The sequence below is a fragment of the Haemaphysalis longicornis genome, unplaced genomic scaffold (genome assembly GCF_048455015.1).
Source record: "Haemaphysalis longicornis isolate Haplotype H1 unplaced genomic scaffold, Haemaphysalis longicornis Haplotype H1 scaffold_8, whole genome shotgun sequence".
Classification (NCBI taxonomy): domain Eukaryota; kingdom Metazoa; phylum Arthropoda; class Arachnida; order Ixodida; family Ixodidae; genus Haemaphysalis; species Haemaphysalis longicornis.
Window position 1 is genome coordinate 104,992,562 of NW_027526445.1, and position 22,262 is coordinate 105,014,823.

The following is a 22,262-nucleotide window of genomic DNA, read 5'->3' on the forward strand; positions in this document are numbered from 1 at the left end:
TAATTACACCCCTCGTGGCGTATCTGTTATTCAACGCAGGGTAATACGACAAACGACACTGCGTCGCTGCGTCGGCGCTATTTGACCACAACGGCAGTTGCGAATTTCTAGAAAGGTGCTTCTATTTGAATTACAGGTTTGAGTTAGCGTTGCTTCGTACCTATGGATGTATACAAAATTGACATGCTCATTGCTTGATTGGAGATTTGGCCGTCTTTTTGCTTATGTGCCTATACTGGTATTTCCTACATCAGTTGGCTTGCCATGTGCAAGCGCACTACGTACCGCTTATTCTAAAACAAATCTAAGAAACCGTGTGAATATAAAACTACTTTGGATACACTTGGCTCTACTAAGGAGTTTCTGGAAGTGCTACCTTCTCAGTATTCCTGGAATAGAGGATTCAACAATGCAATTTGGCAACAAAGTAAAGGAAAGTATCGTTTTCTGCAGTCAAATGCATTCCTTCTGTACCTCTGCCAAGCTTCGCTTACATCGGTCGTCGGTGAGTGTGTTAGTGTTGGCGTTTTGCCCCGGTGTTATCCAAGCTGGCTTCCCGTGCGTACAACCTTTTGTGGAATGTGTATGTGTGTTTATTCATGTTGGCAGCCAACTTCCAGTGACAGGCTAGATTTCAAACCCGACTGCCCACACATGTGCCTAGCAACTGCCATCCTCAACCAGTTATGGATGAATATTGCTTCATCCTCGACGCACAAGCGGAGAGGCACACGTGTACGTTCCCGCATAGCTACATCCCAGCTGCTATCCATGTGAGTGCATAAACAACTCTCCTGTGCGACATATTTTCCTCTTCATTTGTTCAGCTCACAGCATATAGCTCACTGAAAAAAAGCGACTACCATGGTGATACTCGCGTAAACCTTGACTTTGCCTTTCTGTGTGATACTTTAGTCGTGCTATATACATACCACCAAGGTTTTCTCAAGAACGACGGTGGGCAGGTACACTGTAGTAGCGCGGATCCTGCGGCGGTAGTTGGAGAAGTATGTTAGATTTATTGACAAGGCTGAACTAGCATACATACTGAAGCTGAACATGCCGCCACTAGGACGCAATACCAGTAAAAACAGTTTTAGAAACAGTTGGCAGTCTTACCATCCGAGTGTTGGTAACATAGATGCAAGAAATAATAAACGGACTCAGTGCTAACTAGGGTGGAACGTGTCTAAGCTAAACAAATAAAAATAATACAATACTGCTGGGTTCTCCATGCAATACGACAAACTTACAACCGGTGAACTACCATGGTAACACAATTGCTAATGAGAAAGGCGAATGGCAGTAGAGGAGCAATATACCATGAATGAAGGAGCCGCAGATATTTGTAAGCAGCGGCAGGATCTGTACAGCATAAAATAGTAAGGGATGTCGAAAGCCTGTGGGGGCGGCGTTCGCCCTGCAACCTACATAAACGTCTAGTGATAATTATGATATATATGTCCTTATATTTTGGAATCAGAGGATCGTTCAGTGAACATATAAACACACACCAAGAGTCAGAACCTTGAGAATCATTCGTACTTCCAGGGCTGCTTGGAAGTTGCGTGAGCTGTAGATGCTGTAGATGTTTTTGAAGCCGGAGCTACATCTCAGTCACGAGGAATGTTGATATGGAGAGCTGACCAGACCTTTGTGTCGGAAGCCTTGTTGCTGATATTGCGGACAAGAATAGGGCCAGTCGCGTTAGCTCCATCTCTGGTGTACAGACAGCCCGGCACCGCCGCGATATCGAGCAGCGCTGCCAGAGCAACCCGGCAACAATCGACCGTAAGAATATTTGTTTATTTATTCAGTGGCACCCTTTATCTGTGGGCCTCACTCCGAGATATTGGCTCATGTACACACTCATAGTCAGAGGCTCAGCACGCTCAAATCCTGAGCATTACGTCCACAGAAGCTCCCCCATGTGTGAAACTGTATCGCCCCGGCAATCCGACCACCATAACCAGTACATTGAATTAAACCAGCGACAATATTGCGTTGTCTACGCTAGAGTGTGTGCTGTCACCTGCATATTTATATCGGCTGATAGCTTTGTAAATATTTTCAGCCGGAAGCGAAACTAAAACAAGAGAAACGGTTGCATCAGCGGGTCTTCCAACCGTTAGTAAACGGCAGCGCTTGTCCTGTCGCCTGCCTTCGACTTGGTTTCTATCACTCTGTAACAAGTTGCAATGACCTACAAAATTCTTTAACAGTGTACTTTATTAACGCGCATGCCATCTAATCAAAAACTAAGAAAAGTCGAAGGTTTATGATCCTGGTTGACGGTATTGTAATCATTATATTGGCCAATATTTTATGCTGTTTTTTTTATTTAAGGGCGTGTTAAAAAGTACGAAGTTGCACTTAGTTGTACGAAGTTGCACCTGGGCTGCCAGAATAACGGGTAAAACTGACAGGCCAATTGTTTCACGCAGCCGTTACTACTTGCAGACACCAAAATTACCATCTCACCAGCCGTATTCCCGAAGGAGCAAACCGAATACGTCTTAACAAGCATGTTGTCTCGTGGAGTGTTTGCAAATGCAGCGACTGAAAAAAAAAAGACGCATAGAATTTGCTATTTGGCTTCCTCCTTTAACCTCTTCAAACTACTACTCATTCGTTGGGTTAAACCGACGATAAGAAGTTAGTGACTGATCAAGTTGACGCAGCAACCGATGAACAGCACGCCTAATTTACTTATGCTGTTTCGATGATGAATTTATTTTGTGCTCTGTAACGTGTAGGTCATATTTGTAGTTGCAATACAGTTGACAGCCTCTGAAATTTTGGACAATCCCATAACCCTTATTTTGGGCACTATTTTGTTTTGTCCTCAACGTTGACTTCCTGGATATCTTAGAAATGCCAAAGTCTTTGCTCAAGGGTTTCGTGCTCGAAATGTTTTGTGTTTAAAAAGTAGGCGTGTAATTTCACAGTAATGACCACAAGCGGAGTTACACCTGAGCACATCGGAGCACCAATCAAGGCCAATCGTAACGATCGCTACCTATAATAAGGGTCACCAACCAGAATTCACGGCTAAGTCTAGACACGTTTCTTAGATATGCAACAGGAACGTACAAAGCAAATCACACTGTTACTACAATCGCCTGCTCGACTATCATTCTTTATTTTCCAGCATTTTTCTTCATGTAAACTAGAGCACTGCACGGGCCGGAATTTCTAGGCCCGGCCCGACCTGGCCCGGTAGAGACACGGCCCGGGCCCGGCCCGGGCCCGACAAGTTTTTAAAACGGGAGCCCGAGCCCGGCCCGAGCCCGACAAAAATTTAAAATACCAGCCCAAGCCCGGCCCGAGCCCGACGAAAATTTAAAATATCACCCCGAGCCCGACCCGAGTCCAGTAGAATTTAATGAAATAATTCCGTCTCCGCCAGACTTTCTAAGTATCATCCCGAGTCCAAAAGGCTATAAATATGAGCCCGAAAACGTTTGCGGTTTTAACCTAAAAGCGTAAGCATAAAGCGACTACTTCGGATTTAAATTTTTATACTTGGACCGCTTTTTGCACAACTTAAATATCGGGACTTAGAAGCTGTATTTTTGTGAGTAGCGGTGAAATATGCACTTCATTTGTGACAGTCCACGAAATCAAGGCACACTGAGGACTCTTAAAATGATTCTGAGAAAAGTGATTATGTTTATTTATGCAACACTTGGATATATATTGCACGTTTCTTTCCAGTTCTCGCTCCTTGCTACATGTTTTTGTGCAGAAACAATAAATTGTCCATGGACTTTTTCTTCAGGCAGGTGCGTCTGGCTTGCATAATGTAGCCCGCGGCACTGAAGTTCCGCTCGCTGCTAGCACTTGTGGCAGGGATGCACAGGATGCGTTTGGACAGAAGGGCCAGTTTCGGGAATTCCTTCTCGTGCTCTCTCCAAAAGTCACAGAGCTCAGACACGCCTGAGCACAAGTACTCCTTCTTGCCATACAGGTACTCCTCCATTTCATCTTTAGGTGTCTTGTCGTCCTCCTCGTCACACCAGTCTAAAAACAGACCAAGGCACCTTCTTTTCGAAGCGGGCTCTCGAACGTCATTGTTCGTTTCATCTTCACCACCTCGGCTCATTGCTTCAGTGATACGGGCAAGCAGCTCTCTGACGTGCGCGTACACTTCAAGGCGCTCGTCCTCGGGCAACATGCGCAGTTGGCGGAATTGAGACCAGAGGAATGTGGCGGTCTTGTGAAGGAGGGAAATTTTGAGCTTTGTCTTCAGGAAGTGAAGAGCACGGGCCTTTAGTTTCTCGATTTCCACTGCAGACACCGGAGCAGCTTCAAGATGTTTCCTCAACGCGGAGGCGTAGAGCACAACCAAAGGAAGCGTTGGGCGTTTTTCCTCCTCGAGTGCGTCGCTAGCATCTTTGAAAGGTTGCAGGAACTCGATTAAATCGTTGAGTGTTGACTTGTTGACACTTTCCATTATAGGGTTGTTCCTTGACTCGAGTAGACCTTCTATCTCCTCGAACTGGGAGCAGACAGACTTTAGCATGGATACCTTTGAGTTCCACCTGGTGGGGACTTCTTGGCTGACAGTTTGCTTTAGCTGGCTGGCTAAGCCACTTTGCTTCAAAAAAGTCACGACGGCTTTAGTCGCCTGTACCGTTTCGCTAACCAACGGAACCTCATTGGCGACAAATTCTTCGGCAAACGTGTTTCGCAGAACAGTGTTGAGCACGTGAACGCTACAATCTATTCTGTCATAGGTCTGCAATGCGCACACAATGTTTGCTCCTTGGTCAGTTACGAACGTTGCTTTTTTCAAAGTGGCATCACACACTCCCAGCTTCATGAACCTTCGTACTAGTTCCTTCCGAATGTTGTCCCTGGTTTTCCGTTCATTCGGAAAGTCGCACGTGAACACAACGCGGCAGTGCATGCTCCACTTAGAATCGATATAATGCGCCGTAGCTGTCGTGTAGGCGATCTTCCTGAAATCATCTGTCCACATGTCAGTTGTTATTGCGCACCTGCTTTCACTGAGCGCAAGTTGGATCTCGGGCATGATGCCGTCTCTTAAAGCCCCGGCAAGTTCGGCGACTTTTCGCGACACAGTTGTGGGATGCGGCAGGATATCTTGAGCGTTCACGTTGCCGTATCTAGCACCAATTTTAATCAGCTCCTCTGCAACTGTCTTGAAGCCGCTGCCACTGACTACATCAAAGGGTCGCATGTCTTTCGCACAAAGGCGCGCACACGCGATTGTCACTTTCTCCTTTGCGTCCGTGGGCACGGAAGGTTTAGGGCATTGAGGTGAGAAAAAAGAAGAAATACTTGCGCTGTTCTATGAAACCTTGCACTTGTGACGACTGAGATGGGACGTCCCGGTCTTTGCAGAATCGTAGACGAAGAAAGATTTGCACAACCGACACTGAACATGTCCTTCGGGCACTGACGTTCTGGAGTCCACGACGGTGAGAAATTTTTCCCACACAGAGCTCTTGGAGTTCGTCTTCTGCACAAGCTTGTACTTCCCGCAGGATAAGCCGTGCTTAAGCTCGCCGGGCGTCGCCGATGGTGCGCCACCTTCCATTGCATCCACTGGGGCAGCGAGTGGCAGTATAGAACTTCAACTAATCGAAGGCGTGCAATGCGCGGCGCAGTGTGTCGCGTGAAGGACTCTCGCCGACTCGCGAACCTCTTCGGCCGTTCAGAACTCTGTGCCGCCTGCCAAACATACGGCGCTCCCTACCCGTCACCTTAGAGCGACCTCGTGGGGAGGCAAGGCCGAAGAGAAGCAATTGTTTTGACCGCCCTCTGTGCCTCCAGCTGTTAGGGAAAGGCCATGTGCGAGGGCGGTGGAATTCGGGTGCAGCGAGCTTCAGCCGGAGCCAAAGTCGGGTTCTCAGAACCGCGCTGCTGGGGCGGTGTGCGCGACTCGAGCCCTAAACAGAAGAAAGGGAGAACCGGAATTGTCTTCGGCGCGCGCAAGGAAGCGGCTGCCTACGAAAGCCCCTCGGAACGAAGAAGGGCCCGAGGCCCTGTTCAATTTAGGGTGTCAAAATAAACGGCCATTATTTTTCCTGTCACTGGTCCGTGGGCTGGAACTCTCACATCAAGCGCTTTTGCTCGACGAGGCCCACTTAGCGGGTCTGCCGGCAGCTTGAGGGGAAGTAGGGAGAGAGAGAGAGCGACTTTATTTTGTGCGCTTCAGCTAGAGGCGCGGTAAGCGCAGACAGCCGGCGTAATAGACGGGACGATAATCGTAGTAGCGGTCGCAGTTCTCAAGTTCGCGTTACAGCGTTTCATATCGCACGAAGTCGTTGCGCGCCTATACCAACACCGCCCCCACGTGGAGGCACGCATTGGGAGCCGACGTGCGGCCCCTGCGTGCCACCCGCTTTCTTCCCTTCCATTATATAACTCCATTTCAAACTATATGACTGCCAAGGCTTGAGAGCGTAATAGGGCGCTTCTTGCGACGAGAAAACTAGTGCTCAATGCTGATCAAAGCAATGAATGGGAAATACTGTGATCACAATAATATAATTAGGATTTTGTTAGTGTTGACTCAACACACTCAGTTTACGTACATTTACTGCTGGAATATTTGACAGCATTTTGCTTTAATATCTGTTGCTAAAGGAACTCGGAGATTACGCAACGGGTTCAATTCGGGTCCATACACGAACGCGCCTGAAATTTGAGCAGATGACGTGTCCGCTTTCATGACTTCATTTTTTTTCCTTCAGGGATGAAGGCAGCATTATTTTGTCTGCATTTGTTTTCGTTTCTGCCTTGAATCATGGTTTTCTGCCTTGAATCATGAAAATTGGTCCCCGAAACTATGCACGGTTGTGACTACCGCCCATACGAAAACATGTGGGCGTCCGGCGTTCCTACTTTCGGCAAAAGAATGGGGGTGTGCGGACCTTGAAGGCAGCAGCTGATGGCAACAAATCTTGTCTGCCTTGCCTCGGCATTTTCGGGTGACAGCTAGCTTTCCGAAGTGGAGGAACCGCTGCAGTAGGGTTTGGTTTCGCCCTCCACGGACCCGTAGCATCCCGACGACGCTGCGGCCGCGCATGTGCGCTGTGACTGACCCATTTATTTTGTTCGACGACGACTTCGAGCCAGCGCGCCACCACCGGGGGGGTTCCGGCAACCGTTCGAGACAAAGCGACGACGCGGGCCGCGCGACCCTTCGTGGAACTTCTATGAGGCGGACCCCGGCGACGGAATCTTTACGGCTCCCAGCCTCAGGGAATGTGTTTGTGTTGTTTTGTGAATGACTGCTTCTCCCAGCGTCTCCTCTCTCGTGCCTATTCCACCAACCCCCGTCCTGTACACAGCAGTGTATTCGACGCGTGCACTCAAAATAAAGAGATGTACTCCCATTCTTCAGTCTCCCGCTTCTTGTGGAGGCCCCTGCGGTTGGAATGCAGGGCCACACGTCGTGACCGAGGAGCCGCTCGCTACCACGGAGGTGGCAAAAGTAGATAGTGCGAAGTCTATGCCGCCTTTGTTCTGTTTGTTTTAGTTCAAAAAGCAGAAATAAAAGGCAGTCATGTTGTATTGTGAGTCTGGAGTGCCCTCGTCTGGCCTGCTCTCTCCCACTATGCTGATAAGGCCCAGAGTGTTTGTTTTATAATTGATGTGAAGGCTTTCTGAGCGGAATCGTCTATTTATCATGTTTTTTAACGGCGCCATAGTTACATTGCCCTTGGTTTTTTATTTTACTTAACCTTAAATGTCAATGGGAAAACGTCTTGCTATCAACAATTTAGAATTAGCGTCACACCACTGCCGTGCCTCAGGCACTGCTCGGGCAGGTTCGGGCCGGCAAGGCCCGAAACATTTTTCGTTCAAGCCCGAGCCCGGCCCGGGCCCGAGAAAATGTGTGCTACCCGGCCCGAACCCGGCCCGCGGGCCGGGCCGGGCTCGTGCTTTCGGGCCGGCCCGGTTCCCGTGCAGTGCACTAATGTAAACACGTGGAAACTTTGTCGACTTTCGCTTTTCGTCGATGAGCCTGCATTCGCGGTGAAGCTCATTTATGCATGTACGAAAGGCCACTCGGACGCCAGGAATTTGTATAAACATGCCAACAGCGCCATTCTGTACGTAGATGCGCTGTAATTCTTGCGGGAAAACATTGTCTTTTTTGAGCGAAGGGAGCGCTAATTTTAGACAACCTTTTCGGGGGTACGGCATTTTCACCATAACTAGAGCGCCACGCTTGTACGGGCTCCGTCGGGTGGTTTACAGGCACAACAAATGGCAAAGTTTGGTGTGTCAGCCGTCCCTGCCGGTCAGTACTTGAAATGAAACCTATAATTATGTTGGGGATGTATTTGGAGAAACTGCCCCTTTCCAAAGCGACCGGAACATGGTGAAAACAACTTGGCCTTACGGTACGCCTGCCAGGCTTCCGTTTCTGTACGCAACAAATTGCATCGCGTGCGATATATTCACTGAAAGTGCCATGCAAAAATGTTGCACCATCTTTCAGCATATTCTTTCGCCAAAGCGTTTTTTTCCGCCAGGTTGGTCCCGAAGCCTATTTTCTGCCTATGTCGACTATGACGCACAAACTCTGCATCAGACTCACTGTAGTTACATCTTCTACAATGGCTATTTAGGCTACTGCAGGCCAACCAAGACTTTGCGGAACATTTCTCACCCACGAACGTTTTTTTGTTGTTGTTGTTGTACTCGTGATATGCGTCGTTAGCCACTGGAAATTCACCACGCACCGAGGGTTTCTTCCTGCTTTTCATTTTTCTTACAAATCGCTATATGAAGCAGTGTGCACGAAATTCTTCTCCTGTCCATTTTTTTGTAATTATGTTATCGAACAAACAGCCCGGAACATTTGTAGGGGTTTTATTATTTCGTAGGTACAGGCGCTATCAAACGAGTGGAACGACATGGCACTCTTTAGCAAAGGGTTGTAAGCGGTGGGCACTTCCTTGAGGACGATATCTGGGTGAGTGCGCGTTCGGTGGACGCCGGTCTGGTGCGTACTTTCACCAGCCTAGCCATGTAACAATTTCGCGTGACAAAATTCCTATTTGCATGCACCTTCGAGCCCACAGAAGTGCTGCACTTCTCCCAGTGTGAATCGACAAACACTGAGCAACACGGACCGACGGACAAGCGAAATAAGAATGAGAACAGGCTGTGCAAACACGTAAGCAGGGGAGAAATAGGGATCAAATGCAGCGCCAGACGGTGCAGTCATCAAAAAGGACTAAAATGCCAAACGAGAAATAACAAAATAGGCACGCGGAATTGGCGAGCATGGGCAGGTCGCTATCCGTAAAGCCGGTCTTAATTCAGACACGATGGCCACACGTAGCCCAAGGTAGGCCCAGTCTAAAATCACAACAGGAATACCGCTAAAATATAACAGGAATTCTAGTCGTACGACAGAAAACGTTGTTGTGACAACAGAAGCCCTTTTGTTACGACAAACCCATCTATTTTTACGACACACATTTCTGTCGTAACGAAAAAAGTCAGTTTTCTCAACGACAAACATTCCTGTAGTTACAAGAGACCTGCCATTTATGCTACTCTTCACAATGGGAAATAACAATAAAAACATGTGCAACTACCGATGGAACGTCAGGATCTCGACAAGACACGAATTCGGCACGGCGGAACATCAAAATCAGTAGAGGAATACGAATCCCGACAGAACACCAGAGTCCCGACATGACAAGGCTACGACAAGACGGCAGTACGACGCGCGAAAATACGACAAAACTACAGAGTTTTTTCCTGTCGCCTTTTTCGATTGGGGTGCACAAACGCTTATCAAAACTATGCCCCTAGTATTTACCGCTCTAACGAGAGAAGTATTCGACTGAAGTTAAAAAAAAAGCGAGCACAAGGAAATACGCAGGCTGTCTGAACGTGCGACGCGTTCTGCACTACGATAATCGGCGTCACCCGCATAAACAAGCCAGATTTCCCAGCCGCCGCTGCCTATCTTCGCCCGCCTCCTTTTTCTATCGGCGAAACTCGGCCACTGCACAAGGGTCCTTTATTCCAAGGAGCTCCTGTCCCCAGGGTGGCGGTTGTTTGCGAAGCCCAAAACCTCCCACACAGATACGGTGTTTCCAAGCCTCGTTTTCAAGCGTCCTACTCCGCAATCGTTGACGTCGCCACGACTACAGCGCTTGCCATACAAATCGGTTTCCAATGATTGTTTGATAGCGTGTGTACAAACGTGAGGAAGTGTGTGTTCGTACCAGCGGGCAGCAAGAGTCGAACACTTCGTTTACGATACCTTTTTTGTGGTGACGTTTCATCTTACGCGCATAAACAAACACTTGTGGGACTACTGACCAGACCGTCTACGCCGAGAAATTGACGCAGCTTCGTTTGCGTACAAACTGAGCATTCACATCGACCGACGTAGCGCAAACCTTGACCACTTGACGGCGCGATTCAGCGGAATGGATACCCAGCTACTCGGCGCATCGTGTTTCAAGGCCACTAGTGGGCGTGAAAGCTCGCTTCGTCTGTCATTATAGCCGTCGCCACCACGCGTCGCAGCGCAGCCTGCAGCGGTTTTGTTTGCAACCGCTCGAGAACTTCGCTCACTCAGCCGTTTGTGTGCAGGTGAGATTTGGGCATTCTTGAAAAAATGGTTGCGCACTGCTGTCATTGTTTGTGGGCGTTTGTGAATGAGAACCTGTACCCGGGCTGGCAAAGCGAATGACAATATATGGGCTATTTAAGACTTCTGGCAGAAAACGAGGCTAGTAGTGAATATTACGAGGCGCAGAATTACAAGTATTTTGTACGAATGCTGCGAAACAACTTCGCTTGGTGCTGATGGCAAGGCACTTCGACAGGAGATGGGCAAGGTGATAAAGATCATGCACACCTCCGTCTAACGACGACAATAGTTGAGCGCGAAGCTTTCTCGTGACAGAGTCACTGGTTGTCTTAGTTTGAACTAAGTTTGAACTTGAAATGGAGCAATCGGATAGATGCCGCCTTCAAAACGAGGCACCCAGGTGCCGTTCCAGCCACTGGAAGTGTTTTTTTTCTTCCACTTCACCCGGCGTTTTTGCGTTACAGAAGCTATCATTAGAAATTGGAAACCTGGAAAGTAACTGGAACCTAAAAAGTAAAAAAATGCCGAACAAATTACGGGGAACAAATGTTGCGACACAGATTGCCGTCTTTGCTTAATAATTATCCAGACATTTCTACCATTCCTTTTAACCATCTACGCATCATCTTTACACTCAACTCATGATGTTGTTATTAGTATAAATATCTTTCTCTTTCTTGCTATTGTATTTTGCAAGCTTACTACTTTTCGAAACCTTGCTCAGTATGTATTTTGAGTGCTGTTTATAGTCACTGCATATATTGTATATACGTTGCGTTATTTGTTTGTGTGATTTTTGTTAATATTAGCCAATGCCGTTTGCCGCCTGTCTGCACCGGGGGGCTGGGGCTCGTCGAGCTGTTATTACGGGTTTTTTCCCGGCTCCCTTTGCGCGAAAGTGATTTGTTTGTTGTTTCTTCGCGCAAGAATAAAAATCAAATCAAATCAAATCCAATAAAAATCAAAACACTAAAGCTTCGCTTTCGAAAAAACATAACCTTTGGAAACAATTGGAAACAATATTCATCAATCCAAATAAGGATCTTGCTGGCATAGCCAAGAAAGTTAGTTGCTTTGTCGAAATAGCGCTTTTAAACCACCACATTGACATGTGCCATACAATTCTAACGGGGCAGAAAAAAGTAGGTTGGTTCACTTCATCTGCAGGGATAAGCGTCATGCGTTTCTTCCTAACACTGGGCATCAAGGTCACAAATGACCTGCTTGTCTTATCTGGGGCTGACACCGTTTACGCATGAATGAACAACTTATCTTGACAAGCAAGCAGCTGCTTGGTGCCGCTATTGCAGCAAGCAATGAAATGTCTTAACTCGCAGAGAGAATGTTCCTTTTTTGCGCGGAAAGGCGAACAAGTGGACGCTATATAGATATTAAGAGTCGCAGGTGAGGTATTCATCCGTCCGAATCATCAGAAACAAATGACACTGGATGATTTATCTTTACCTCACAGCCAGGTGATACGGACGTACTTTGATTGTAGGGTTTCACTCGCCGAAGCAGCGCAGGCGATGAGGCGCGCCGTTGTGAGGACTCCGGATTAATTTCGACCTTCTGGGGATACTTGACGTGCGCCTAAATCTCGTACACGGGTGTTTTTGCTTTTCGCATCCATCAGAAAAGTGGCCTCCGCAGCCGGGAAACGAACCCGCGACCTCGTGCTCAGCCGCGCAACGCCTTAGGCACTCGCCCACGGTGGCGGGTGATACTGATGTAATGCTTTTTTAAACAGTTTGGCCATGATGCTTACGAATTTGCTTCGGTAACAATACGCACAAATATTTTAGACATCAAGGAAGACGTAGTGAATTTGCGGTATATGTTGATGAGCGATATTCTGAAAGTTCACAGAGTCTCTTATGTTCTTCCTTAGAAGCCTAGCGAACGCCGGAGTGGCAATAACTGAAATACAAACATGTGGTTTACTTGCTTCCTGTTCTTTTTTTCCCGTTCAGATCCACTGTCGACACATCTTTGTTCCTCTTCTGGTGTGACTATTTTGCTACCAACACTGCAAGTCCGTCGAAATTCTACTTGTCATCCACATGTGCACAAGTTGGTTATTTAGTCTAATTATACGGGATTATTCAGTATTTATATATACGCATTTCGTACTGGTTTATTTCACATTGTGATCGTTTATAGTCAGTTTCGATACTCTTCTTTTGTCACTGTGTGTTAGTTGGCCAAATTATTTACTTTATTCGCTTATTCATACACCCTAATTGGCTAAGTACTCCCAATTTCCATCTTCCATCTTAACTCCCGGTGCTTCACTTTCATTGTATTTGACTCATTGGTATTGCCCCTAAACGAGTTATTTAATCCCTTTGTTGAGTTTATTACTAATCCAATTTATTTACCTCGGATTCGACCCAAATTTCTTGATATACCAAATGCAGTTCTTCATTCTATTTAATTCCATTTGATTTTACATAATTTAAATTATTTCGTCCAATTTTTCTTTGCCTAATTTCCCCTAATTTTCATCGCCTTCCAGTCTAATTTTTCATGCATTGTTGTTCCCTTATTTTCTTTTATTTGACTTTGACACTGTGTACCTCAGTTTTATTGCACATAATTCATTAATTTCATTCACTGTTCACCAGACATGCTTTGGTCTGCTGTAACAGACTTTATCGTGCTCGAGGCGTCCAGAATATTTGCTTTCAATGGGCGCAGTAGACGAGATTCGCTCACGCACTTTCCAGGTGTCCTGCTCGACGAGACATAATTTTATACATATCATTTTACATTACTATAAAATCGTCATTATTGCAATTGATATTGCGATCTACAAATGGTAGCCGGCAAGCGGAAGCGTTATGCCATTCTGGTGTACTAAACTGAATATATGTTTCAATCTGCCAACCACGGTCTCTTATGTTTATGTAATAAAGTAGGCATTTTACTGTTATTTTAGTGCGGTTTCGGAGCTGCTAAAACACCTAGTGACCATTCCTGAGTTTGATAGTGATCTTAATTTTTCTGAAAACTAACTCTCCCTATTAAGGAATAACAAGTTACTTATTCCGCACGGCATCCATGACAGACATTGAAAACTAAAGCAAAACGAAACAGTGTCACGAGCGCTGCTGAGGCTGCCCAAGTCAATGGGTGGGTTTAGTCTGCCTTGTTTGCAAACTATGAGCAGCGTGCTGGCGGTACGGGCAGTGATCGACCTTGTGGACTCAGACGAGTACCCAGGAAAGGCGCTGCTCCAGTACTTTCTGGGAACTTCCCGGTCATTATTTTATGGCGCGCACATCGCCGGTCCTTCAGCTGAGCAGCCGCCGCCACTTTACGCGTACGTTATAAAAACATTGCGAAATCTCCAGTCTTCCTTGCCAAGCCTAAGTTTTAGGGAAAGTACGGCAAGTGAAGTGTGCGAAAAATTGGCAATAACCCAATTAGACAACCAACAGATAGGAAGGTCACGCGGTGTACGGTGGCATCAGCTGACTTCGGCGGCACTTCCGGCTGATGTTCGGGATTTTGGATGGCTACGTGGCTGGGAAGTTCTCCCGACGTGTGACCGTCTGGCGAGATTCGGCGTTGTGCGTTCCGCACGGTGTCCACACTGCGACCACACTGAAACGTTAGAACATGCCTTGTTTAAATGTCGTGTAGCGGCAACGTTTTGGACTGTATTAAGCCGGATGTTCGGACTCACAGTTCGAATGAACACTCGTTCAAATGATGTGTTGGTGAATTTTATGATGTGCGCTGGTGCTTTCGTTTTGTGGAGAAATCGTGGTGCTGCATGTCTTCGAGCCCGGCCGCAACGGGCAATGTACCCTCTGCTGTGGCGTGTCCGGTCGATTCTCATGAGTCATTTGGAGCATGAGTTGGCAGCTCTAGGGGAAGAAGCCTTCCTTTTGCGTTGGTCTACCCGCTTTATAGTGGTGAGGAGCAACATCCTGAGCGTTTCCCTAGTGCCGTACTGAGTTCAGTATAGTTTATGAACTCTTTCTTTGAACTCTGGTGGACTTTATGTGACTTCATTTCGGTAGCTTGTTGCCCACGCCAAACAGTTTTGCGCAGTGTGTAGAATGACCACGTTACATGAAAACTGATTGGATAATTTTCTGTACTTCGGGCAGCGCTGTTATCACTAGTCGCTGCGCCTTGACATGTGGGTTATAATAAATTCTCTTTACCCCTCCTGGGTGTGTGTAATACGGCAAAAGAAGCCTAAATGTGGGGCAATTTTAAATTCGTTTTGCATGGTTTCTCACACATAGCGATCCTTCATTGTTGACAGTGATTATATTACACTGCTTCTGATGAGGGTCTGTTACGTGTCGTGATCTCTATCCTCATCCAAATACAAGGCAAAACGGTGCTCTAATTATTTGGCCTTTTGTATAGTCGTGTATAAAGTCCTTGTTTCACCCGTTGTGGGATGATATTTGAGTCAAAATTTTGTCACACTGAAAAACGTGTCTTCTCAGGAATTATTTCTTTTCCTTCACGTTTCTTTCAGACCCACGCGAAGTAACCATGTATGACGAGTCCTGTCGGTACATCGAGGGCGTGTGGTTGAACAAGTTCTTCAAGGAGGAAAATGTGCGGTCAGCCATAAACTACAAGCCCCGGGACGGAGACGTCTTTCTCGTTACGTACCCCAAATGTGGAACCACGTGGATGCAGCACATCATTTCGAACGTCCTGACGCGTGGTATGCCCCCCACAGACATCGGCGAATTCAGCATTATGGCACCATACATTGACATGACGGGTGCCAAAGCCGCCGAAATTCCATCGAGAACGGGTACTATCACTACGCATCTGCCCCCGTCTGTGTTCAAGCCAGTGGAAAGGGCAAAGTACGTTTACGTGACAAGAAACCCGTACGATTGCGCAGTGTCCTACTACCACTTCGCCTTGGGAATGACGCCGAAGTCAGCTACTGATGTTTCATTCGAGAGTTTTTTGGACATCTTCATCTCTGGAAAGGTACCATGTGTTTTTTTTCTAATTTTCATATTCTTTCGCCTTTCCAGATATGAAACCGTAACTGTTGAACAAAAATGGCGCTTTTGTTTTTGGCCTACCCAACTTCGAGCAGCAGAGTCTGCACCCGGAGAAGCACCCGGTGGGGCGGCGCGGCATAGTATGGCCGCTGTTGCTATACTGTGATTCGTAATTGACAAACCATTACTTTACTACTTCACGTCTTTAGAAACTGTCTGAAGTCAGGGATACAAGCGGACAAGTGGAATGTTCTGTAGCTTCACTAGAAAGTTCCCCGAGAGATCGTTCATTAAAAACAAAGCAGGTGATAACGCACTTATTCTTTAAATATTTTACAATATTTGTTGATGAACGTTCCAGTTGACAATGGCGGAACGTGTTGAGCAAGAGAATAATCACATCGACGCACGCATATTTCACTGGATCTCTTGGCCCTTGATATAGCTTTCGTAGTTGATAGGTCTACGGTGTGCACTTGAATGTTCCAACTGCATGTGTATTGTCTGTTCCTAAAACTAATCCGAAAAAATGTTACCTCAAGGAAACACTGGATCGAGCTTAATACGGCGGAGGCTGACAGGGGAGCTGATTGTTACCGTCACGCAATAATCCGCCCGCGCTGGGTCGCCACGCCCAACTGACTTCAAGCGTACAACTGGTGTTGTGAACGTCATGCTGAGAGTTTTCTAGCGGCGCTTTGTTTATTTATTTTCCTAAAGATTTTCCATGACCGACAGGAATGTCCCAATGTCCTTCAGATGAGTCGAAGCCATCCATTAAGGCGCAAAGTATTACGATGAGACAGCCGGTACAGAAACGTGCGTCTTATTGTGATAGTGTTGAAAATGATACTTTAGGATTCATTAGGATCACTCAAGCTTGAAAATAGGCACTAATACGGGTTAAGGTTAATTGAGGTAGATCAGGATGAATGAAAATGGCTTTGGCTTCGGGTAGAATTGCGCGATTTAGGGTCCTTTAGGATAAATTTAGGCTCTTTTAGGATTGATTATGCTTGATTTTGGTAGGTTAAAAGCAACTAAAGTTGTGAAGGTAGAATAAAGTAGAAATACCTGAGCGGAGATGAGATAGGATACATTAAAATGAACTCGCATCTGGAATTGCGAAAAGCAGATTGTAGTAAAATAAAGTGCATTTCGGAAACTTAGAAGGATTCATGCATATTAAGGAAGTTCGAGACGTACTAAGAGAATTTAATTCGACAGTTTCAGATTTCGACGCACGTTAAATATCGAAAGGTTGACAAAATCAATCCGGAGACCTCAGAGCGGCACGCCTGATTTCCTGCGTAGCGCAAGCGCGTTAAACCTCATAATTATTCAATCAATCAATTAGGAGTATTATGGCGGAAAAAAGAGATTAAGGTTTGGCGGAATAAAACAGATTAAGGTTAATGAGAAGTGATCAACGTAGATTGAACAGGGATTAGTAGGCCTATCTCTCAGAAAACGCTTCTTTGTTGCCTGTTTCACTCAGAATTCATATGCAGGCGAATATCTACCTCTTACTTGACCCATCATGCCGCTTCCGGTCACCCCTCTCCGAGTAAACAAGGCTGGCGGGCGGCAGAAACGCTGAGGCCCCCTGCATGCAGAAAGGTCGCTTGGTCGCTGCACCGTTGACGAATTTTATTTTTTTCTGCCCGGCGCAAAAGTTGCGCCCGACGTGTTACCTATTAGCGACCACTCAGACAAGAGGAAGGCACCAAAAGTCATTAAAGCGCCGCAAGCGCATGCGCGAATAAAGGTTGTGGAACAGGTACTATCCTGATACATTGAAATACGAACAACGGAGCGCGTGGCTTTCAGTGCATGCCACGCATCCTGGCGACGCGCCGCTTATGCGCAGTACGAACAAGTTACGAGGCTTCGTGTCTGTTACATTCCACCTACTACAAAACGAGAGGCTGCATGCGAGCGGCCACCTGTGTCCGACACTGCAACGGCATTACGGCGCAGACAAGAATGAGGGAGAGTGCGATGTTTTAGAGATAATGAACGGTCCCGCGATTTCTGGCGGGCGCAAGTTGCCGCTCATACGCCATTCGCGTATGAGCACTTTGCTTTGTCTTTCCGCCGCGTTAAACGACCACTCACGCGAGCGTTTTCTAAGTCGTCAATGCACTCAGTGAAAATGGCGCACGCAGCTATATTCCTTTTTATAGCAGAGCTTTCTAGCTCTACCAGCCAACGGTTCTTGCGTGGCGTGCGGTATAACAAACTCTTAACGAATCGGAGGCGGTGGCCGGGGGAGGTAGAGAGGGGGGGGGGGGGGGGGAGAGAGGGTTTCACTCACAGAGCACACAAGAGATGTCGCCGCGAATTTACCCAGCGTTCCCCCCGCGGGAGTGTTGCTCGCCGGAGGCGGCGTCCGCAGTACGACTTTGTCGTCTGCTTCAGCGGCGGTTGTTTTGGCCTGGTTCCGCTGCAGCTTCGCGTCATTGCGCGATGCCTTCGCCCAGCATGATTAACTTGCTCGACAGCAACTCCAACGTATTAGGGAATTAAGTGGTCGTCCGGCAAACATACGTTCAGGATTGGTTTGTAGGGTGGGAAAACAAAATGTACAAACCCCATACTAGAGAAACGCTAACTTTTTGCGCACTGTTTGCCACGTACTGGACTCCGTTTTCTGAACCGGTTATTACGAATTCGGTTCTGTTTTAAGAGGTTTTACAAAAGGCGAAAGTACCGACAAGTTCTCGTCAATAGGAATTTTAAAAGTTCCCTCAGCCTTCTCGCAATTCTCAAACTTACCAAGCGGTATAAATGGGAATCGCTCAGCCCACACGCCGCATTGTTTCGGTGTCTCCGCGTGTGCGCGTGGTGGTGTAGCCCCAAGCAATCACATCAGGAAGGCTATGTTCCGCTGTCTCATTCTTCGGAAGGCGCTCCTCTCCGTTTTCTCTCTCGCGACTCATGACCGGGCTACAGCGGCGGCGTCCGCCGCTTTAGCCCGGCCGTGGCCGACGCTGCTGCTGCGTTCGGGACGCCGCCCCCACCAATTCCAGGTAACGGCTGGCAGAATCTCTGGTTTCACTCTTTGTAGAGCCGCATGTGTGAATTCAAAAGACGTCGCACGGGGAATTGTTGTGGCTCTCGTTTAAAACATTGCTTTCCAACCGCCTTCACAGCGTGGATTGGAGCCAAATATTTGTTTTATCGTGTAACACACCCAACAGACGATGGAAAGACAGTGGTCTTTACCAAACTTGGTCACAAATTCTCGTAACCTGTTTTTAGCGCGCGTACCCGACCCGCCGAGAGGATGCACAGCACGTGCTTAAAGGTACGCCCTGCATTGTCGTATTACAATGTATCAAGATAGTACTATGGTGAAAGAGAAGTGGCTTTTGGTGCGCAATAGCAGTGCGTAGGCCAACGCTTCACACCGTCCAACGAACTGTCGAATCTGAAGGGTCCACCGCAGGGGGCTCCCGGATTTCCCTTGAAGAAATGAAGAGTTTCGCGCCAGCAGGCGCGACGTTGGATCGGTCTCATCCTCGGTGGTAGACAGCGCAGGGTGGCCTCGAGGGGTGTCCCGGATTTGGCCTTCGTATTGGTATGATTGGACAATCCTCTTCAGCGTTTTCCGGGGACTACTCATGAGTTCCCTGATTTACCACCGGGAGTAGCCCTTCTCCGACAGTTCGACAATCTGGCGCCTGTCTCCTTCAGGAACTCTTGACATGTTGAGATGCTACGGCCTTTTTGTTACTGGGGCAATTTTGTGGCCCTTTTATGGCGTCTTTCAACCCAAGTAACTTCCAGAAAACGGTGCCAGTGCGCATCCCCACTCGACTGGCGTAAAACATAGTTAAACATCACCGGTGTTTCATGCGTATTTACACCCACGAAGGTAACCCTTATAGATGACACCCCCCTTATAGATTACACCCCCCTTTTAGATGACACCCTCCCTTATAGATGACACCCCCACAGATAATGCGTGAAGTGGCCGCAAGATTCATCAGCTCGCAGTGACAGTTCTTGCTTTAGAACGCCAAGGCGACAGAATGGCTTTTCCATCCGAGGGAAAACGCGCGATATGTTCTTGAGCTCGTGAATTAATCGTTGCGTCTAAGCAGCAAAAAAAAAATCACGCCATATTCACGGAATGAATGATGATAAGTGGGGCGAAGCTCGAGAGGGGGACATCATCGGTAACCGTAACTCTCCCGTGAAAGTTCGCCCATTGCATCATTAAGAAAGACGTAGGACTCTGTGCGTATATTGTTCAAAACAACTTTTATTTTGTTCTTGTTCGTTTGTTGTTTCGTTTCTACGTTTGTTCTTTTTATTTCGTCGTTGTCATGACTGGATTGCGAGGTCCGTTCATTACGACGGCTTTATGATCTGTGAAACGAAGCGAGAGAGGTTCTTGTACTGGCTGCAATGGGAAGTTTGCAAACACTAAGTCTAATTAGGCGAACTTGTGCCCGAACAAGACGAGAGGAAACGAGCAAAGGTCCTTGAGTCTCGTTCGATCTCCGAGAACGACTGCCTGCGTTCGTGGCGTGATCTCTTGCGTGATCTCCCCCTCGCAGTGCACGTGCGCTCGCGCCTCCGTTGGCGAACACAGACAAGCTCGCGCTCCCGGTGCCGAGTTTGCGCTGCCGGTTGCAGCCGGTTCTTGCGCGTGCAACGCGGCCCACTTTGCGACATCTCCGAAAGCATGCGGCGGTCACGTACCACGAGACACAATGAATATACAGACCCATGGCTTTAGGAGCTTCGCCCCTAAAAAAGAAGCACTGAACTTCTCTGGCCGCGCAGTATTTATTTTATGTTCACGGAGGCTACTTGTTTAGCGCCGGCAGCACTGAAGCAGCAGACGACGCGCTGCCTTCTGGTGACGCGATGCGCGCGATGAGGTCTGTACTCCCCCCACCCTCACAACGCCCACGCGCGACGTTTCCCGCGGCGCCGTTAGAAAGCTCTAGTAGCAGGTCGCGCCACGCGCCCCCGTTTTCCCGCTAACTGTGACCGCCATAGTCCATTCCGCAGAGCACTGCCTGCAAAGATGCCGAATGGCATAGAAATATTTCGACAGTGTCAGAGAAATCCCTGGCGAGGTGAGAGTGGTTTCTGCAGCTTGGTCTAAGCGTTCTCATTCTCTTCTTGTGTTGCCTGCCTCTCGCGTTTTCGCATGGGTTCGTGGCCTTCTTTTGCTCGCTCGCTGTTACCTGAGCTTTACCAGGTTACCTGAGCTTTACCAGGCACTTTTACCCCGCACCGAGTCTTGCACGGCCAACCACCGGCTTTTGGCAATATAAAAAAATTCTCCAACAGCGCACCGAACCAGTGATCTTTGAGCCTGAAAAAAACCTCCGAGCTATTCACGCCTGCCTTTCATGCTTATTCACAAATGCGTAGCGGGCACACTTGGGTTACGGAGTGTGGTGGAAGCTGGTGTGAATTTTAGCGTTCGTGTAAATTCTGCTTCTCAAAGCGCAATAATTCTACTTGCTTGATATCAGTTATTTCACGAAAACTCCATTCCTGCTATATAACGGTATCAAAAGATTAGCACACGTAAATGCACAAGACAGCGACCTAATGTGGCAGTGCCCGGTGTTTTGATGAGTGAAGGTATCAAAGCTATATGGTTTGGCAATTACACGAAGCTTCGCGCATTTCCATTGCTTGTATAAAAAAACCGTAGTGACCAAATTTCTGTACTTTGCAGGTAATTCATGGGCACTACTTCGACCACCTCCTTCCGCGGTACGAACGCCGACGCGATTCCAACGTACTGTTCCTCACGTACGAAGAGATAAAGGCGGACACCGCGGCGCAAGTGCTCAGGGTTGCGGACTTCCTCGGGGAGGAACACGGAAAATCTCTGCTCGAAGACCGAGAACTTCTGGAGCGAATCCTGGACGCATGCAGCCGCGAAAGCATGAGGATTTTCTTCAAGGAGAGTCTCCAAGAGAGGCTAGAGAAAATGCTTCAGCGTGCCTCCAAATTGTCGGGAGACTCCAAGGAGCCGGTGGAAAGCCCCCTAAGAGTGGCGGGGGAAACGCATGAGGGCTCTGGCTTTGTGCGAAAGGGAATCGTTGGAGACTGGAAGAACTACTTCACTCCTGACCATACTACGCGCACCAAAAAGTGGATTGCAGAAAATACCCGAGGCAGTGACGTGATGAACTTATGGGGTCGTATCGACCTCCCTTAATTTTTTATCAGTGAATCAAAGTACTTCTCATAAAAGCCGTCACCAAGGCTACAGTCTTTCAAAACGACAATCTGCTAGTTCAACTCTGTGTTTCTCATTATAATATGAGAGTTTGAGAATACAAACACGGACGTTCTGAATAAACATTATAAGCTAGCATGCCAGCTATCTCCAAGACTCAGTCCTGAACTATTTGATCTTAGATTGCACCGTTTTGCAAAGCGAACTGCCGCACGATTGAATCCTCAAGCCGTTACGACAGATTTGAAAGAGTGAAATGTGAATAACATTTTGCTTTGCTACGATGCAATAACTGATCCACAGACGGGTGGACTACCGTAAAAACCCGCGTATAATACGGACCCGCGTATAATACGAGGTGTAATTCTGGGACAGCAAATTCAGAAAAAAAGTTTTCATCCGCATATAATGCGAGGTAAAGAGCACAGAAAACATTTATTTGCAC

General features: G+C 47.5%; 2 protein-coding genes across 5 annotated transcripts; one reads left to right on the forward strand and one right to left on the reverse strand.

The window, feature by feature from the left end:
* The first annotated feature begins 483 nt into the window (after window positions 1–483).
* LOC144150018 (amine sulfotransferase-like) lies at window positions 484–21,960 on the forward strand. Of its 4 annotated transcripts, none has more exons than XM_077681793.1 (4): window positions 9,970–10,602; window positions 12,577–12,676; window positions 15,108–15,580; window positions 21,308–21,960. In XM_077681793.1, exons 2-4 carry the CDS (start codon window positions 12,667–12,669, stop codon window positions 21,794–21,796), a joined length of 972 nt encoding a protein of 323 aa, XP_077537919.1. In that variant the 5' UTR covers window positions 9,970–10,602; window positions 12,577–12,666; the 3' UTR covers window positions 21,797–21,960. The 4 variants fall into 4 exon arrangements, with proteins under 4 accessions (XP_077537922.1, XP_077537919.1, XP_077537921.1 ...); XM_077681795.1 differs by having other exon boundaries at window positions 9,972–10,602; window positions 12,577–12,638; XM_077681796.1 differs by lacking the exons at window positions 9,970–10,602; window positions 12,577–12,676 and adding an exon at window positions 484–773.
* On the reverse strand, window positions 3,731–4,525 carry LOC144148419 (zinc finger protein 618-like). Its single transcript, XM_077679954.1, has one exon. The coding sequence runs from the start codon at window positions 4,523–4,525 to the stop codon at window positions 3,731–3,733; it is 795 nt and encodes a 264-aa protein (XP_077536080.1).
* Window positions 21,961–22,262: the final 302 nt, after the last annotated feature.